This window comes from Puma concolor, chromosome C2, assembly GCF_028749965.1.
Source record: "Puma concolor isolate L17-30 chromosome C2, mPumCon1.1.hap2, whole genome shotgun sequence".
In the NCBI taxonomy this organism is placed as follows: Eukaryota; Metazoa; Chordata; class Mammalia; order Carnivora; family Felidae; genus Puma; species Puma concolor.
The window spans coordinates 78,642,368-78,659,333 of record NC_141675.1 but is presented as its reverse complement, the minus strand read 5'-3'; the positions used below and the strand labels follow the sequence as shown (position 1 = coordinate 78,659,333).

Here is a 16,966-nt window from a genome sequence, read left to right as displayed (position 1 = left end):
CTGAGAGCTACAGTTTCCTCCTTGTGAAAGAAAGGTGATCACGGGGACCTCAGAGTGGTCATGAGGATTAAGTCACACACCGAAAGGAAATGGTCTAGCACAGTAAATGGCTATAACAGGCATTCGATCCACTCAGTACAGAAAATTTAAAATCTCTATTGCTTTTTAAAAAGATGTTTCTTTATTTTGAGAGAGAGAGAGCATGCGCACATGAGTGGGGGAGGGGCAGGAAAGGGAGGGGAGAGAGAGGGAATCCCAAGCAGGCTCCTCAACGTCAGTACAGAGCCCGATGCAGGGCTCGATCCCACAAACCATGAGATCGTGACCCGAGCCAAAATCAAGAGTCGGACGCGTAACCGACTGAGCCACCCAGGTGCCCCTTTATCACTTTTTATTCTACTGGCTTCCTATTTTCTCCTTTCCTCAGACCAAAATGATAATTTTACCTTTCTTCAAAAGGTGTTTGAAATGAGGTATTTTCTGACAAGAAGAAGTTGGTAGCATATTAACAAAAGATTTTTCTTTCTTTTTTGATAATTATCTGGATCATAAAAACCAATAATAAAATGAAATTACCTTTAGGTTTAGGCTGGGAATCAGGAGGAGGAGGAAGGGGAGGCTGAGAGAGAGTCCTCAGATTGCTGGTAGAAACCTGACCCGCTGACCCTGTATTGAGCACCCATCAGGAGGTCTTGGTTAGCAAAGCCTCACTTAAAGGATTCCTGCCCCGGTTAGCAAGGATGCTCTAGAGTTGGGCTATGAGTTTCCATGGCAGAGCCGTAGCACTGGCTCTCCCACCCACTGGGCTTTGCTGAGGATGGTGTGGCCAAAAGAAGACCACCAGGAACGAGAGCATCAAGACTGAACTTTATTTCACCCAGCAACAGAACAGTAAAATGGCATTCTTCTCTGTAAATTGTATCCCATCTTCTTGTTCTTCCACGCAGGGCTGGTGATAGGGGTTGCTGGGGCTACTGGGCCAGGCGTGAAGGTTCTGCCCACTGGTCAAGAGACCTCACTCCCAGCTGCTGGCTCGGCCCCTGCCTCCCGAGGTCGGCCCATGTATTCGCAGGGCCTTAGATGCCTCTGTAAGTATAGTAAAACTCTGTTAATCTGCTATCATTCGGTAAAAGAAAGGTGAAGCCACCAGTTGACAAGACGAGACTTTTTCCTGACATCATCGGTTCTTTATTTAAAAGTACAGATGATATTTGAAATGAAATAAAAACTCGGAGGTTCAAATGCATCCAATGAATCGAAGTAGCAGGGACACATTCATCCACAGTAAGCACAGCCGTTTAAACCCCTATCTTGTCTCCCTAGGCAAAAGCATAGCAAGGCTTAGAAAATAAATGCCTCCTCGTGGTATAAGGCACTTGGAGACAATCACATTGATCATACTGTTCTCCTTTGCAAAAATCGGTACCTTCAATGTCACAGCAAAAAGATGATATGATCATAAAGGGAGGCCAAAAAGGAATTTCCTCATAAAATTTCTGAATGAAATTTGCATCACATCTTATGATATTCCCTTGTCAATGATTAAAAAAAGGTTTTCCTTGGCAAGCCTGCCTCTATATTACTTCTTCCAATTTCCATCCTTATCACTAAACTCAGAGCTGCTAAAAACTAAGGATTACTCGATGTGGTCTGGACAACAAATAAACAGGCAGAAAACTCCTATTTGAAAGCCTTGTTGCAAAGGCTCCTTAATGACTAAACGGAGATTATGGGCTTACAGGAAACACTGTCACCCAGAAAGAGAATTATCAGGACAGCTTTTTCATGTGGGAGTAATGTAACTAGCCCTTTTGGAAACAGAAAGTCAGTTCATCTACTTCCGCCCTATCCTCTCTTTGGCCACGCTGGCTTTCTTTCTTGTTGTCCCTCTTAATAACCTCTGGAGGTTTTATTATTTTTATTTTTTTCCCATTAAGAAATTCAGCATTCAGTCTCTTGACTTCCCTTATTTGCACTTGTGCTCAGGGATCAGATGCCACACTTTATTCAGAATGTCACGAATCTTTGTATGAAAATCGATGGCATGCATTTTAAGGTACACATTCGTCATCAGAAAAGCAAATTGCCACAGGCCGTAAGGCACATCAGTTTGTCCATTTTCTGTGCTAGTTAAGAAAACTTCTGAGGAAGTCCCAGAGAGGATTTAGGATTCTGCACACAGTTTTATGTCATCCAGAGATTGACGGTGTCCCCACTGGGAGTCTCACCCCTTCTTTCTAGGCTGTTCTGAAGCTTCATGGCTCTCAGTGCATTGTATCAAGATATTTAGACAGTGGAGGGAAGGAATGCTGACATGCTAAAGAAAGACTCATGGCTGCAGAAATTAATGCAAAGCATCAGAGAGATCAAAATCATGAAACTCTTTGATTTCCACAGTTGGATTCATTCCATTAACTGGCTTCCAGGGGCGTCCGGGACATTTGGGGGAGGCTTTTTCTGGAAAGTCAGGTATCAGGTTAAATGAAAGGCTATTTTTTTCTATCTGGATGTCAGGGATCCAATCATCATCACTCTCTGTGGGAGTTGGTGGTGTGTTAGACATCACAGCTGCAATGAGATCTGAGTCCTGAAAGTCAGGCAAGGTAACTGCTATACCTGGCTGGGCTAGGGGAGGGAGGGGTGTTGGCCCTTCTGTCTTCTCTTGTGTCTGTGCAGAAGAGGTAGTACTATCTTCAGAAGAACTTGCCAAATGCTCTATTCTCCAACCATTGTCCTTTTCATTGTCTTTTCTTTTATTTTTATATTTTCCATGGCCATGACCATGCTCATGGGTATGTCCATGGGCTAGGCCACGTCCCCTTTGATGTCCATGGCCAAGGCCATGTCTCCCTTGGTGTTCAAGATCATAGTCAAGTTCCTGTTGATGTCCATGACCAAGGCCATGTTGCTGTTGATGTCCATGGCCAAAGCCATGTTGCTTTTGATGTCCATGGGCAAAGCCATGTTGTTTTTGATGTCCATGGCCAAGGCCACGTCCCCTATTGTGCCTATGGCCTTGGTCATGCTCATGTTTATGGCCATGGCCAAAGCCATGTTTTATTTGCTTTCCATGACCCCAGCCATGCCCACGAGTGGGTCCTTGTTCTTTTCCTGAATCCTGCTCTTCATCTTGTACAGATGCCATGGAAGTGTGGGGTGGACTTACAGTTGTTCCTTCTTTTGTTTTCTCCACTTGTACTGATCGGAAAGGTGAAAAACCTGGAGGCCTTTTCATCAATGTGGTCTAAACAGGAAATATTAAGATGAATGCATTACTGCGAAAACCATACTATCAATGAAGACAGAAGGGACTGAATCTTGGCAATGCTATCTTGGTTTACAATGGGGCAAGTCTACCAGACTTTAAACACTATATTAATATTGAAAAGAGGTTGAAATGAGTATTTTTTCCTCTTTTGGTTGATTTTATAATTTGTGGGTATTGTTCTTAATAATCTAAGCTGGAGAGTTTTTTCTTCATCTGGAAAAGTTGGGTGGTTGAACTACATGATCTCTAGCGTACCTTCTAAGTCTATGATTATATAAGCCACAACACATTATTTATTCATCAATACTGTTTCTTTCAGCACAATTACTGTCTTTATCCTAAAAGGTCCTATGTGGGCTTGTATGAGCTGAATATCTAGGGAGCGTATATCCACAATTACTTTGTTGGACTGAAACACATTAGGACATGTTCACAAGCTTGAAATGCAGTCTTTGTATAATGTTTGTGTTAGGCTATATACGTACATACACATGGCAAAAACCTAAGTCAGAAAAAAAGTGAGAAGAGGCCGAATGCATTGAAGATACGGACTTGTGGGTTATTTCTACCTACAATTTCACTACCTGTGAGAATGTGATGGTTGGAGGCAATGTCTGGCGGTGCAAAGAGCATGGTTTTGGGCGTCACACCAGTCAGACCCTACTAGTTATCAGCGTGACAGTGAATAGGGTGGGTTCTTATTTGATCTAGATTTGAATCCAAGCATCGCTGGCTTCACTTCTCCCATCTGTAAATAGGATGATAATAGCACTTGCCTCATAGAGGTGTCAGGAGGAAAATATGTGTGAAGCTCTCACTACAGAGCCTGGGACAGAGATGCACTTGATACTGTTATTATTCACCCTAGGACCTCAGCATCTTTGTAATATTTAGTATCATAACCTTGACATGGGGAAAGTCTCACTTACCTCCCAGGGATCTTCTACAAATTAAAAAAACGATGCAAACCAGTGCTTCCCAAACTTGAACATGGGTATGAATCCTACAGCGATCACGTTAAATGCAGATTTTGAGTCAGTAGATGTGGAGTGGGGCTGAGATCTGCATTTCTCCAGAGCTCCTTGGACATTAGCAGTGGGCACTGGAGAGCTGTGCCTCGTCTCAGGCACGCCTCGAAGGTACACAGCTTGTGTCAACTCTCCCAGCAGGGTGTGCACTTTGCCAAGAGAGTACGCACTGACAATGGGATGCTGACAATGCATGACAAGTAGTTAAGAGGGCTGCTGCTCTCATTTCTAGCCATAAAGAGATCAGCACAGAAATGTGAGAGTTCTCCCCATTTTAAAAAGATAGTCTCCCAATTCACTTAAGTAATGGTTTATTTCCAACCCCCAAATAGGACTTCAGAATGAGCAACATTGACCCAAGCTGACTGTAACGAGAATCATACCTCTCCCCGTGATTGACAGTGGACAGTAGGGTAAATTTTCTTCTCCCAAGGTATCACATAAACTTCAGCTTTACAGTCTAGAATTTTCTATCCATGAAAACAGAAGTCAAAAGAGAGAACAGGGTTATTCATGAGATGCTTAAACAAGTATAACACATCAAAAAGATTTCCAAGGAACAAGTATACAGTTGTGTTCCTACTCACTCCAAATTTATTGGTATTGCAACTTTCTGTCAACTCTTCATTACTTTCCTTGGAGCACGTGGTTTCCCTGGCTGTGAACTCAATAGAAAATTTCTTTCCAGCCACCACCTGGAAGATTAGCACAAAGGAGGAGCCTGATTAATATTGTATAATAAATCATATGTTTTTACCCTAAGGACTTTTAGGGAAGAATATTGCCATTTGAATGATATACTGACCAAATGAGAGTTACACAGAAAAGTACATGTTTGACAACAAAACTTTCAATCTGTATGCATGTGAAAAGTATTTGGCTAATGGCTAGTCTCATTTCCTTTTCTAATGGGGGGTGGAAGCAAACTGTAATTTCTATTTTTATATTTTTCTGAGCTTTATTGTTCAACCGCTGCAAAATTCATGAATGACTCAAGGGTGCAAGTTGTAATGGAATCTAAGAAAAGTAGGAAGAAAAACTTAAACATTTTCTTTGAAAATACTGAGAAATACTGAGTTAGTACCACCATAGAAATTATGGAATTAGAAAAACTATTTGCATTTTTGAGCTTCCTTCTCTTTCTTTTTGATATTAAGAATTTGGGGTTTTGTTTGTTTATTTATTTATGTTGAGAGAGAGGCAGTGAGAGGGAGAGAGAGAATCCCAAGCAGGCTCCATGCTGTCAGTGTTGAGCCCAATGCAGGGCTTGAACCCACGAACCATGAGATCATGACCTGACCCAAAACCAAGAGACAGATGTTCAACCGCCTGAGGCCACCCAGGCACCCCCAAGAATTTGTTTTAATCTCTATCAACAGAATTAGTCATTACACAATGCTGTCTTCCATTAAGCAATTTATGGCCCAAATTTTTTTTCAGTCTAGGAGAGGCACAATTTATTTACAAAATAAAATCATGTTTTTAAACCACTCTGACTTTAACCAAGTCCCAAGTGTGGCTTTTTAAGTCATTTTAAAATGTCATATCCTATACTTATTCTATCCTTGAAAAATACACGGCATAAAAATGTTTTTATTAGGTATTGAAAAGTTGGTGTGGTTTCTAGACCAAGGTATTTGGTATTTAATTCTAGTATTTAAGTGTGTGTGTGTGTGTGTGTGTGTGTGTGTGAGAGAGAGAGAGAGAGAGAGAGAGAGAGAGAGATTATGTAGCCATCAAGAGAATACATCATGCATATCTGTTGACCTGGAGGGATGACCCTTAGTGAAAAAAATGAAGTTATGGACTGATAGTACAATCCAATTTTTATAAAAGCAAACATCAACAGCTTCCCTGTCTCCTTATACTTTGTGAAAACATGGGGAAAGCATGATGGGAGGCAGGTGAGGAAAGCAGAATTGTAGGAAGAACTAAAGTTCCTCCTCCCTCTTTCCTGCCATGGTCTTGCTGGGTAAGCATGGTTAAAATCTTAAGACGAATATAATATTTAACTTCTAAAACTCCAAGTGTATGTGTAAGTGGTGAGGAAGGTTCTAAGAGAGTGTTAGAGTCTATGCTTTGGTGGTCATTAATTTTCTTGCTCATTTCAGAGTATACTTTGATCCAATTTTTTGGCCTTAGGGTTGATCAATGTGATGTTGCCTTAGAAAGTTGCAAACCACAGTTGTAGACCCAACTTTATTCAGGGTCCAGAGGGAGGACCTTCTGTTTGAGGGCCTCAAGGTCACATCCATATTGCCATCATCATCAAGTATCATTCTTATCAGAAGTCTTCCTGCTTAAATCCATCCTGCCCAAGTTTTGCTCTTAAAGTGGAGAACACTATATAGCAATATAAGTTCCATATGCATTTTAAAAATTAAATTAACAAGCTAGAAAGATATAAGTAAATATTCATCAGATCTCAGGATGAGGAAGGTCTTTCCTAGGTGAAAAGCAGAGGAAGGAAACCTAAAGGAAGGAAAAAACTGTCTAAATTTGACTATACAGAAATGAAAACTGATTCTCAAAAATCACCGTAAGCAAAGTAGCAAGGCAAACTGGGAAAAATATGATGTAGGATCAATATAAAGCCCAGCGCCAAAACCAATGTGCAAAGGACGTGAATAGATATTTCAGAAAAGAAGTTAAAATGGTCATTTGTTCTGGAAAAAAGCATTTACTTCATTAGTAACCAAGGATATGCACCTTAAAAAAGCAATGCAATATCGTTTTTAACCTCCCATGTTGGCAAAGATGAAAACCAGCGATGATGCCTGGTGTTGGCCAGGTGTGGGGAACATGCAGCCTCGATGACTGCTGGTAGGAGTAGAATTCAAGACCATTAATCAGTGTCTAAATACCCAGTTGACGCGAATGTAAATTGGCATAACTGCCAATGTTTTTGTAATTTGGCAATTTGCATCGTCTTAGACGTATACGTATCCCTTGACATTTCTAGGACTTTGTCAAAGGAGAAGTTCCTTAATGTGCACACACAGATCCTTGACGTATATTCGTTTGAGCAGAGGCAGGGAGGAACACTGATGGCAGCGGCAGCAGGGGTGAGGCAGGAACAAACAGCACGTGACAGAAACCACAGCCATTCACGTGTGAAAAATAGAGGATTAAGAAGTTCTCGGTTTCTGAAATATGACACCAGCTTGAAATGGACATGCATTCAAACAGGACTAAACATGCAAAGCCAAGGCAAGACTAAAACCGTAAAATAAATCTCTAGCAACTTGGCAGGTTGGTCATTTGGAGGTTGGCTCTTAGCAACGTCATCTTAACGATAAACTGGGTTTTAGTAAATTGGCTGCTTCCATCAAGGCTGTGCCTCGAAGATCTACGAGCAAATTCTTCTCTTTCAAGGCAAACAGCAACAAAGATTAATTTCTTACAAGTAAGTTTGAAATTTTCACAACATTCCCGATTGATCTGGCAAAAGAAGGGATGTGGGATCCCTTCGATTCACAGCATTACCTGGTGGTGTTCCCTGGCATCCTTGCATACATCTCGTGCATACACGCTAGAACGTTGATGTGCTAATTTACAGAGAGAATTGTAACAACTAAGACGGCTATATATTCGCGCTTGGGAATTAGTGGTTTTCTCCCTGACAGCAGACCTCTGGCATGTAATAAAGGGCAGAGGACGGTGCTACTACGGCAACATTACGAATAAGGGACATTCACAGGGAAGCAGAGATGCAAATTGCAAAGGAAAGGTGACAAACAGGAGTAGCACAGATTGATATCTTCCCCAAGTGAATCTGGTGTGGGTCACGTGCCAGTGAGACCAGGGAGAGGGTAATGACATGGAGGGGGGTGGGGGGGGCAGGAATAAGTGCCCGAGTAGGAGACAGATCAAAGGGTCAGGTTTGATTCACTTTAATACCATTCATTTAGGGGTTTTCTTCCGGTTATAAAAAAAAAAAAAAAACTAAAACAGGAAATTAGAAGGATGGAAATAAATAGCCCATTGGGCTGGCGCCTAAAAACCACCACTGTGAATAGCGTGAGGCACCTGTTTCTTTTCAGCATTGTTTTCTGTACTTTAAAAAAAAATTTGTTTTTAATGTTTATTTTTGAGAGAGAGAGAGAGACAGAGACAGAGTGTGAGCAGGGGAGGAGCAGAGAGAGAGGGAGACACAGAATCCGAAGCAGGCTCCAGGCTCCGAGCTGTCAGCACAGAGCCTGATGCGGGGCTCAAACTCACAGACCGTGAGATCATGACCTGAGCTGAAGTCGGACGCATTATCAACTGAGCCACCCAGGCGCCCCTGTTTTCTGTACTTTTTCAAAGATGAATGTGTGTTCAGTTTTATGGCTTCTTGTTTTCCACTGCATATTTTAACACGGGTCATTGCCCACACGCCAAGAGCGCGTCAGAAAGATACTTTAAGCTGCTGCTTATTTGCTCCATTTGAAGGGCATGCCAGACGTATTTCATCACCTCTGTATTATTGATCATTTTGACAGTTTACCTTTTCTTTTTGGCTTTTATTGTTAAAGCTGCAACGAATATCACTGTCCATAAAGACGACTTCTAGTTTCTATTTCTAGAAATTCAATTACTAAGTCAAAAGTATGAACTCGTTTTTAGTGATATTTCTTTCACCAGATTATAAAGATCATGTTGGCTTGCTGTAACAGTTTGGTTTTATTTTGATGACTTTTCTTTAGCTGGTATTTACAGAAGCCAGTTTTGAGGTCTACCATAGGACTCTGTTCATGAATACATTGGTCATAGGTTGCTGGAGTGGAAGGAATTTGGGATCTATTAATCCAGCCACTCAATTTTCAGATGGGGCCACAAGGGCTGAGTGAGTCTGAGTGGCTGGCTGTGGGGTTGCTGAGGACATTGGTGGTGCTGTGGTAAAGCTGGGTCTCTTAACCCCTGGACCAAGACACTACTTAGCCTCTATTGACAGGGCATGGAAAGAGAGATGAATCCCCAGAGGGTACATTTGTAGGAGGGAAGGGTCCCCCAGGTAGGGGAGAAACGACTTGGAGGTGAGGGGGTGAAGACAGCCTGGGCAGTGACAGATGATGGGGCTGAGCCCAAGGCACAAAGTGATGCCACAGTGAGAGATGAGTCCAGAAAGGCAAAGAATGACTCTTGCTTCTCCTAGCACTGAATTTTGTTAATTATAGAATAGTTGCTAGTATTTAGAGAGCGATTGAGAGTTTGAAAAGTGACTGACATATATGTTCTTATTTGATCTTCACCCCTATCGTTTACAGAGAGAAAATGGAGAAAATGTTCTAAGTGACTCTTCCAAGATCACTCACAAAGAATGCAGCGAGGTTGGGACTTGAAATTCAAATCTCCCAAATCCTGTTCACCGTGACACTGGTTCTCAATGCAGAGCCAAGGACAGTGGTAAAATTAGTAAGCAATTCACACATCGGCTATAAGATCACTATTTTTGTAGCATAATTTACAGACCTGTACTGTTGCACTTTTCACGTGGTCAATCTTGAAATAGAACGTTCCATTATTCTCTGCATTAAGCTTTGCAGTGGAATGATTCAGAGCCACCTCCAGCTCTGGGCTGTTGACAGGTATCTCTTTGGGACAGCCAGGGCAAATACTGGGAGGCGGTTCTATAAAATCGTCTCCTGAAAAAAATCAGCTTTTAAGTCAGCGTGTCACTGAAGGAGAAGTGTAGCCTACTATCTCCCCTGCACATGACCTGCAGGGTCATTTACAGAGGATCACATGACAGCCCAAGGCCCAGGAGTGAGTGGGTGGAGGTTGTCTGTCTGACCTTCACCTTACTGCCTCTCCTCTTTTCCTCTTCTCAGAGCCAAGTGTGTTTAGGGGAAACATTCAATCAGGAGACACTAGTGGCTCAATTGATATGCTGTACTTTTCCTAAGTTTTTGCATTTGTCATTGAAACTGCAAAAAGTAATGCTTAACTTAAAGGAAAGATTCTCTAGTGGGAAAAATCTAAGTCCTATTTTTCCCGGGAGCAGCTAGCTTCAGTCATGCTTCTCATCAGGAAATGTATACAACTATCTTCCGAGGATGGGAAAAGCTGACTCTTGACATAAGAAATAAGGACTTGACCATAATCTTGCAGTATTTCCCTTTCCCTCCATTATAACATGTAGGGGGGAAAATCTTTAATTGAAAGGCTTATTTTTACTCTGAGTGGTCAAAAATGAGATGCAGCTTTCCCCATTTACAGCACCTGATTTTAGGGACATCTTGTACAAGGAAACTGGCTGGTGTTGTACCCAGAGGCCAGCAATTTCCCCTTTTGCCACGACATTCCCTTCCGGCTACTTCCAGAGCAGTCTCCCCTATGCCTACCGCCATACTGCTGGGCAGAGATGGGCTAAGTTGTTCTCAGTAAACCTGCTGGTCATATAGACTTTGTGCCAAAGACAGACACCAAAGCACGAGTTCTGTGAAAAGACCTAGCTAGTTGTCCGCGACCAACATGCAGCATAGAGCACTAGCACGCATCAGCTCCTACCTGGATAGAGTTCACACTTCTGCGACAAAGAAGCAATTCTTAGCTGCGGATCCACGTGTGCGTGATCTGTACATTCACCGATATCCTGGTTTTTAAAAAGGACATAGGTACATAAAGTTAACACATGTTTAAGAAGCTTTAAATAAACAACTAGTATACTAAAAATAGTATATTGACTTTACAAATCATCACATAGAGAACCAAAAGGAAACACAGTCTGATCGCAAAGGGAGAATAAAAAACAATTAGTTAACAGCATCAACAATGAACAGTAGACACAAACCCACAGAAACATGAAACGAGATGATAGGAATACCTAGTATAGAAATAATAACCATATAAATGAATGGATAAAATTTTCTTTTAGAAAGGCAAAGGTTTTTAGATTAAGTTAAAAACTAAATTAATGTATTGCATCTTCAAGTGTAATTTCTCATCATAAAAAAAGAAAGGTTAAATATAATGAATGAGCAAAGCTGTAGGAGGCAAGTATGACCAAAAAAAGGAGCTAAAATATAATTAATATTGGAAAAAGTAAAATTCAAGGTAACAAAAAAACCTCACAAATGTAGTAAAAAAGATTATTTTATTTTTGTAAAAGATACAGTCTAGAAGCATGGGATCAAGATACATAAAGCAGAAAATGTATAGGAATAGAAATGGATAAAAATCATTGTGGTGGGAAAATTTAATGTACAAGTATAAACCTAAGACAGGCCAAATGGAATAAATAAATAAATAAGGTCACAGAAGACTTGAGTAACATAATAAAGATTTATTTAAATCATAATTTCATATAATACACATGATTTAAAGTGACACTTTCATAAGTATGATGCAAAATTTTTAATCGCTTCCATTCTAGGTCACAAAAACGGCTCAATAAATTTAGCAAATCAAAAACAATACAGGCCATGTTCTTTGGCCTCAGCACCAAAAGGGAAAAAAAAAAAAAAAAAACTCCCTGAAAATTAATGACGTAAATTTAAACAAATAAACAACTTGGAAATATAAGCACATTTGCCTAAATAGGCAGGGTTCCTTGGATAAGGAAAAAAGTGAGAGACGAAAGAAGAAAAATGAGAATTCCACATCATATTGCCAGAGCACCATTTAGAATTAACTTGTGGCTTTATATGCTTTTGTAATTTTTTTTTAATTAAAAAAAAAAATTTTTTTTTTTCAACATGTATTTATTTTTGGGACAGAGTGAGACAGAGCATGAACGGGGGAGGGGCAGAGAGAGAGGTAGACACAGAATCGGAAACAGGCTCCAGGCTCTGAGCCATCAGCCCAGAGCCTGACGCGGGGCTCGAACTCACGGACCGCGAGACCGCGAGATCGTGACCTGGCTGAAGTCGGGTGCTTAACCGACTGCGCCACCCAGGCGCCCCTGCTTTTGTAATTTAAAAAGGGAGATGAGAAACAAACAAAACAACTCCAAATGTAGGTGTTTCTCTCAAGAAATTCAAAAAGGAAACAGAATAATAAATAGGCTCAAGGAAAATAAGAAGGAGAAAACAAGATAAAGCCAGATTATAAACTTTTCAAAACTGATAAGTTAGAAAACAGAAAGCACTAGCATTAAAAAATAAATCCAGGGGCACCTAAGTGGCTCAGTCAGTTAAGCATCCCTCTTGATTTTGGCTCAGGTCATGACCTCATGATTTGTGAGACTGAGCCCGCATAGGGCTCCCTGCTGATAACTAGGAAGCTGCTTAGGATTCTCTCTGTCTGTCTGTCTCTCTCTCTCTCTCTCTCTCTCTCTCTGTCACTCCCCTGCTCACTTGCTTGCTCTCTTTCCCTCTGTCTCTCAAAATAAATAAATAAACATTTTAAAAAAATCCAAAAGATCACTCTTGGGGTAAGGAAAAAAATCAAATGTATATGAAAGGCAACATAGCAAAGTATACAGAGAAGTATAAAAACATAACAGAATATTATAAACAAGTATATGATCATTTAAATCCCAAAGAAATAGATACTTTCCTCAAAAACTATAAATAACCAATATTGACTTAAAAACAAGAAGAAAACTTGAATAGACCAATGACTGGAGAAGGAGAGAATGCTATTCCTAGTCTAAACTTCCATTCTACTTTCCACCTCCAAATAACAGAGATGTTTTATGGATGAATAATTTCAAAAATTAAGGTATATATATTCCCATGTTATATAAACTGTCTCTGAATACAGAAAATAGTGGCAGAGGTGCTTGGCTGGCTCAGTTGGTGGAGCAGATGACTTTTGATCTCAGGGTCATAGGTTCAAGCCCCACAATGGGCATAGAAATTACTAGAATAACATAAATAAACTTAAAAAAGAAAAGAAAAGAAAATAGTGGCAAACTATTTTCATTCTGTAAAACTGTAATCAAGATATTAAAACCTAAAAAAATAGAACACACATACAAACACACACCCAGAAACTGTTAAGCCACTTTCATTTGTAAATATAGATGTAGAATTTCTAAACTAGAAATAGGATCCAAAAGCATATTTAAATAATAATTAACACTAAACACATAGTGAGCTCAGTTTAAGAATCTAAAGATCGCTGTTAGGAAAGCTGTCAAAACAACATAACAGATTAAATTAGAAAAATTTAATATCATATTTTAACATCTATTCTAAAGCTAAATTCAATACCAATTCCTTATTTAAAACCAAACCAAAACAGAACAAAACTCTTTAAAGAACAGGAATGTAAGGATGCTTCCTTAACATGACAACGAATGTCTGCCTGGAACCCACAGCAAAATAATGACAAAATTCTAGAGGCTTTCCAAATAAAATCAGGCCTAAAACATGACAGTGTGTAATCACCATTTTTTCAAAAATTATCTCTGGCTATTTGGGTCAATTCATTGAGACATAGAACAAAAAAATAAGCATCAGAAAGAAGAAAATAAAGGTATTTTTTGCATAACACATTACTGTATGCCTGGATGAAAAGAATCAATGAGAAGCTGTTAGAGCTAATAAGAATTCAGTGAAGTTGCTGGATATAAGAAAAATAAATAAAAATTGATACAGTTGTATATATAATAACTTATTTAAAAGAGAAAAAGTAAAAACATAAGGGTTTAATTCCTAATAGCAATAACCAACAACAAAAAACAAAATGAATCTAGGATTATCATTAGTGAGAAATATTCTAGATATATATACAGACAAAAAAATTACCAAAAATTATCCATATCCCCTACAAAAAAGACAAGAGGGAAATATACTAAGATATCTTTGGATGTTTGGGCATGTGTGATTCAGTGTTATTTTTTTTTTTTTATGTTTCTGCATTTCTTAAAGTTTTCTATATATGTATATTCCAATAAAGGAACATATATATAATGTCATATTTTTTAAAGATACAGCGAACACCACATTCACGATATCTTAATTTTGGATGGGGTGAGGAAGCTGGAAGTAGCCCAAAGGTTCTCAATTCTATCGGCATATTTAGTTTACGTGAGCAGATTTTAGATCATTCTGATTCCAGGGACACACCCAGGCCAATTACATCAGAACGTCTGGGGGAATGGCCTGGGAATAGGCATTTTTTAAAGCTAGCTGAGTGATTCTAATATGCAGCATGGCCTGCGAACTACTTATGAAACCTCTTATGTGGTGCTTTTCAAGCTTTAGTATGCAAACAAATCACCTGAGGATCTTGTTAATATGCAGATTCTGATTTAGAAGGCATGGGGGCGGTTGAGATGCTACTTTTCTAACAGCTTCCCTGGTGATGCTGATGCTGCTGGTCGTTGTAACACACTTTGAACAGCAAGGCCTTAAACTATACCAATGTGGGCAGAACACTTCATTTCTATTTCATGCCCTTGAGCTATACTAACACCTCTGTGAGACAGGTGTTGTTCTTCACTCTTTTAAAAATTTTATTTTAATGTTTGTTTTTGAGAGAGAGAGAAAGTGCAATGAGGGAGGGGCAGAGAGAGAGAGATAGAGAGAAAGAGAGAGACAGAATCTGAATCAGGCTCCAGGCTCGAGCTGTCAGCACAGAACCTGACTTGGGGCTTGAACCCACAAACTGCGAGATTATGACCTGAGCCGAAGTTGGACGCTTAACCAACTGTGTTCTTCACGCTTTTATAAATGAGGAAGTGGAGGCCCAGAGAGGCTGAGCCAAAAATCTGATTGGCTTTGTGGCTCCAACTGGCCTTTGAGTATCTCTCTTGTTGCAAACAGAAAACTAAATTGAGGCCTTACAAATAGATGCAGAAAGATTAAAGCTAGAAAGGATGTAGGCTTATGTAACCTCAAGCCGTTAACTAAATGTAAAAGCAGGAGGTGTTAATGGATGCTTGAACGTCAGACTTGAATCAAACTGGCAAAGTTAAATAGTAGTGAGAACATATCTTTTTAGAAGAGTCCTCTCTCTTTTTACTGTTTTTTTTTTTTATGGTAAAATAGATACAATGTAAAATTAGCTATTTTAACCATTTAAAAATGTACAATTCAGGGGCGCCTGGGGGGCTCAGTCGGTTGAGCGTCCAACTTCGGCCTAGGTCATGATCCCGCGTTTTGTGCGTTCGAGCCTCACGTCGGGCTCTGCGCTGACAGCTTAGAGCCTGGAGCCTGCTTCGGATTCTGTGTCTCCCGCTCTCTCTGCCCCTCCCCTACTCACGCTCCGTGTCTCTCTGTCTCTCAATAATGAATAAACGTTAAAAAAAATTTTTTTAATGTACAATTCAGTGGCATTAATTGCATTCAGTCGTGTGCTGCCATCACCACTGTTTCCAAAAATTTTCATCACCTCAATAAACAATTATTAAACAATAAATCCCCATTCTCCCTCCTCCAGCCTCTGATAAACTCTAATCTACTTTTTGTCTCTATGAATGTGCTTATGCTAGGTATTTCATATAAGTGGAATCATACACTTGTCCTTTTGTGCCTAGCTTATTTCACTTAGCATGATTTCAAGGTTCATCCACGTTGTAGCATGTATCAGATCTTCTTTCCTTTCTATGGCTAAACATTTTCCATTGTCTTATCCATATATGACATTTTGTTTACCCATTCATCTGTTGACGGACCTTTGGGTTATTTCCACCTTTTGGCTATTGGGAATAATGCTACAATGAATATTGACATCCGACTAACTGTTTGAGTCCCCGTTTTCAACTCTTTTGGGGTATACGCCTAGGCGTGCAGCTGCTGGGTCATATGGTAACTCTATGTTTTTCTTTTCGAGGGACTGCTAAACTGTTTTCCACAGTGGCTGCATCATTTTGCATTCCCAGCAGGAATATGCGAAAGTTTTAATTTCTCCACAGCTGCCTCCATACTTGCTATTTTCCAATGATTAAAAATTATAACCATCCTCTGGGTCTGAAGTGGCATCTCACTGTGGCTTGTATTCACATTCTTCTGATGGTGCTTATTGGCCATTTATAGTTTTTTTTTAGAGAAATATCTTTAAAAAAATTTTTTTAATGTTTATTTATATTTGAGAGAGACAGAGACAGAATGCGAGTGGGTTAGGGGCAGAGAGAGAGGGAGACACAGAATCCGAAGCAGGCTCCAGTCTCCGAGCTGTCGGCACAGAGCCCGACGTGGGGCTCGAACCCACGAACTGTGAGATCGTGACCTGAGCTGAAGTCAGACACTCAATCGACTGAGCCACCCAGGCGCCCCGAGTAATACCTTTTTAATCCCTCTGCCTGTTTTTAAATTGGGTTGTCTTTTTGTTGTTACATTGTAGGGGTTTTTAATATAGTCTTCATCCTAACCCCTTATCAGATAAGTGATTTGCAAATTTTTTCTCCCGCTCTGGGAATTTTCCAATTATGAAATTAGTATACGCTTCAACAGAAACATTGAGGAGGACTGAAGAGTTCCAAAAAGTATGAAAATCAGAAAAAAACACCTATATTCCCACCTGAAGGTTAATGATATTTTATATTTTGCCATATTTGTTTCTCATCACTATTGATACTTATGTTTACACGTTTGAATGAATCTGTCTATATAGTTCTTTACCTTATTTTTTTTGCTTAACATATTATAGCCATTTCACTAAGTCACTAAAAACTTGAAACAGAATCTTAATGGCCACACATATTCTACTATATGGATATACTACTATAATTTACTTAACCATTCCCTACTGCTGAAGATATGTTACTTCCAATGTTTTTCTATTAATAATAAGGCTG

The 16,966-nt window shown here is 39.8% G+C and overlaps 1 protein-coding gene across 4 annotated transcripts in view; it reads right to left on the bottom strand.

Annotated features, from left to right (window-relative positions):
- Positions 1–855: 855 nt before the first annotated feature.
- Positions 856–16,966, bottom strand: part of KNG1 (kininogen 1) — a 28,361-nt gene continuing 12,250 nt past the window's right edge. The window contains exons 6-11 of one of the 4 annotated variants that reach the window (XM_025913455.2): positions 10,789–10,873; positions 9,751–9,923; positions 4,884–4,991; positions 4,680–4,766; positions 3,167–3,244; positions 856–1,086 (exon numbers count right to left, since the gene is read on the bottom strand). In XM_025913455.2, coding sequence (XP_025769240.1) covers positions 1,006–1,086; positions 3,167–3,244; positions 4,680–4,766; positions 4,884–4,991; positions 9,751–9,923; positions 10,789–10,873 — 612 coding nt within the window. In that variant the 3' untranslated portion in view covers positions 856–1,005. Of the gene's footprint in view, positions 1,087–1,165; positions 2,905–2,964; positions 3,245–4,679; positions 4,767–4,883; positions 4,992–9,750; positions 9,924–10,788; positions 10,874–16,966 lie in introns of those variants that run through there. The other 3 variants (XM_086674940.1, XM_086674937.1, XM_086674939.1) reach the window with 3 other exon arrangements.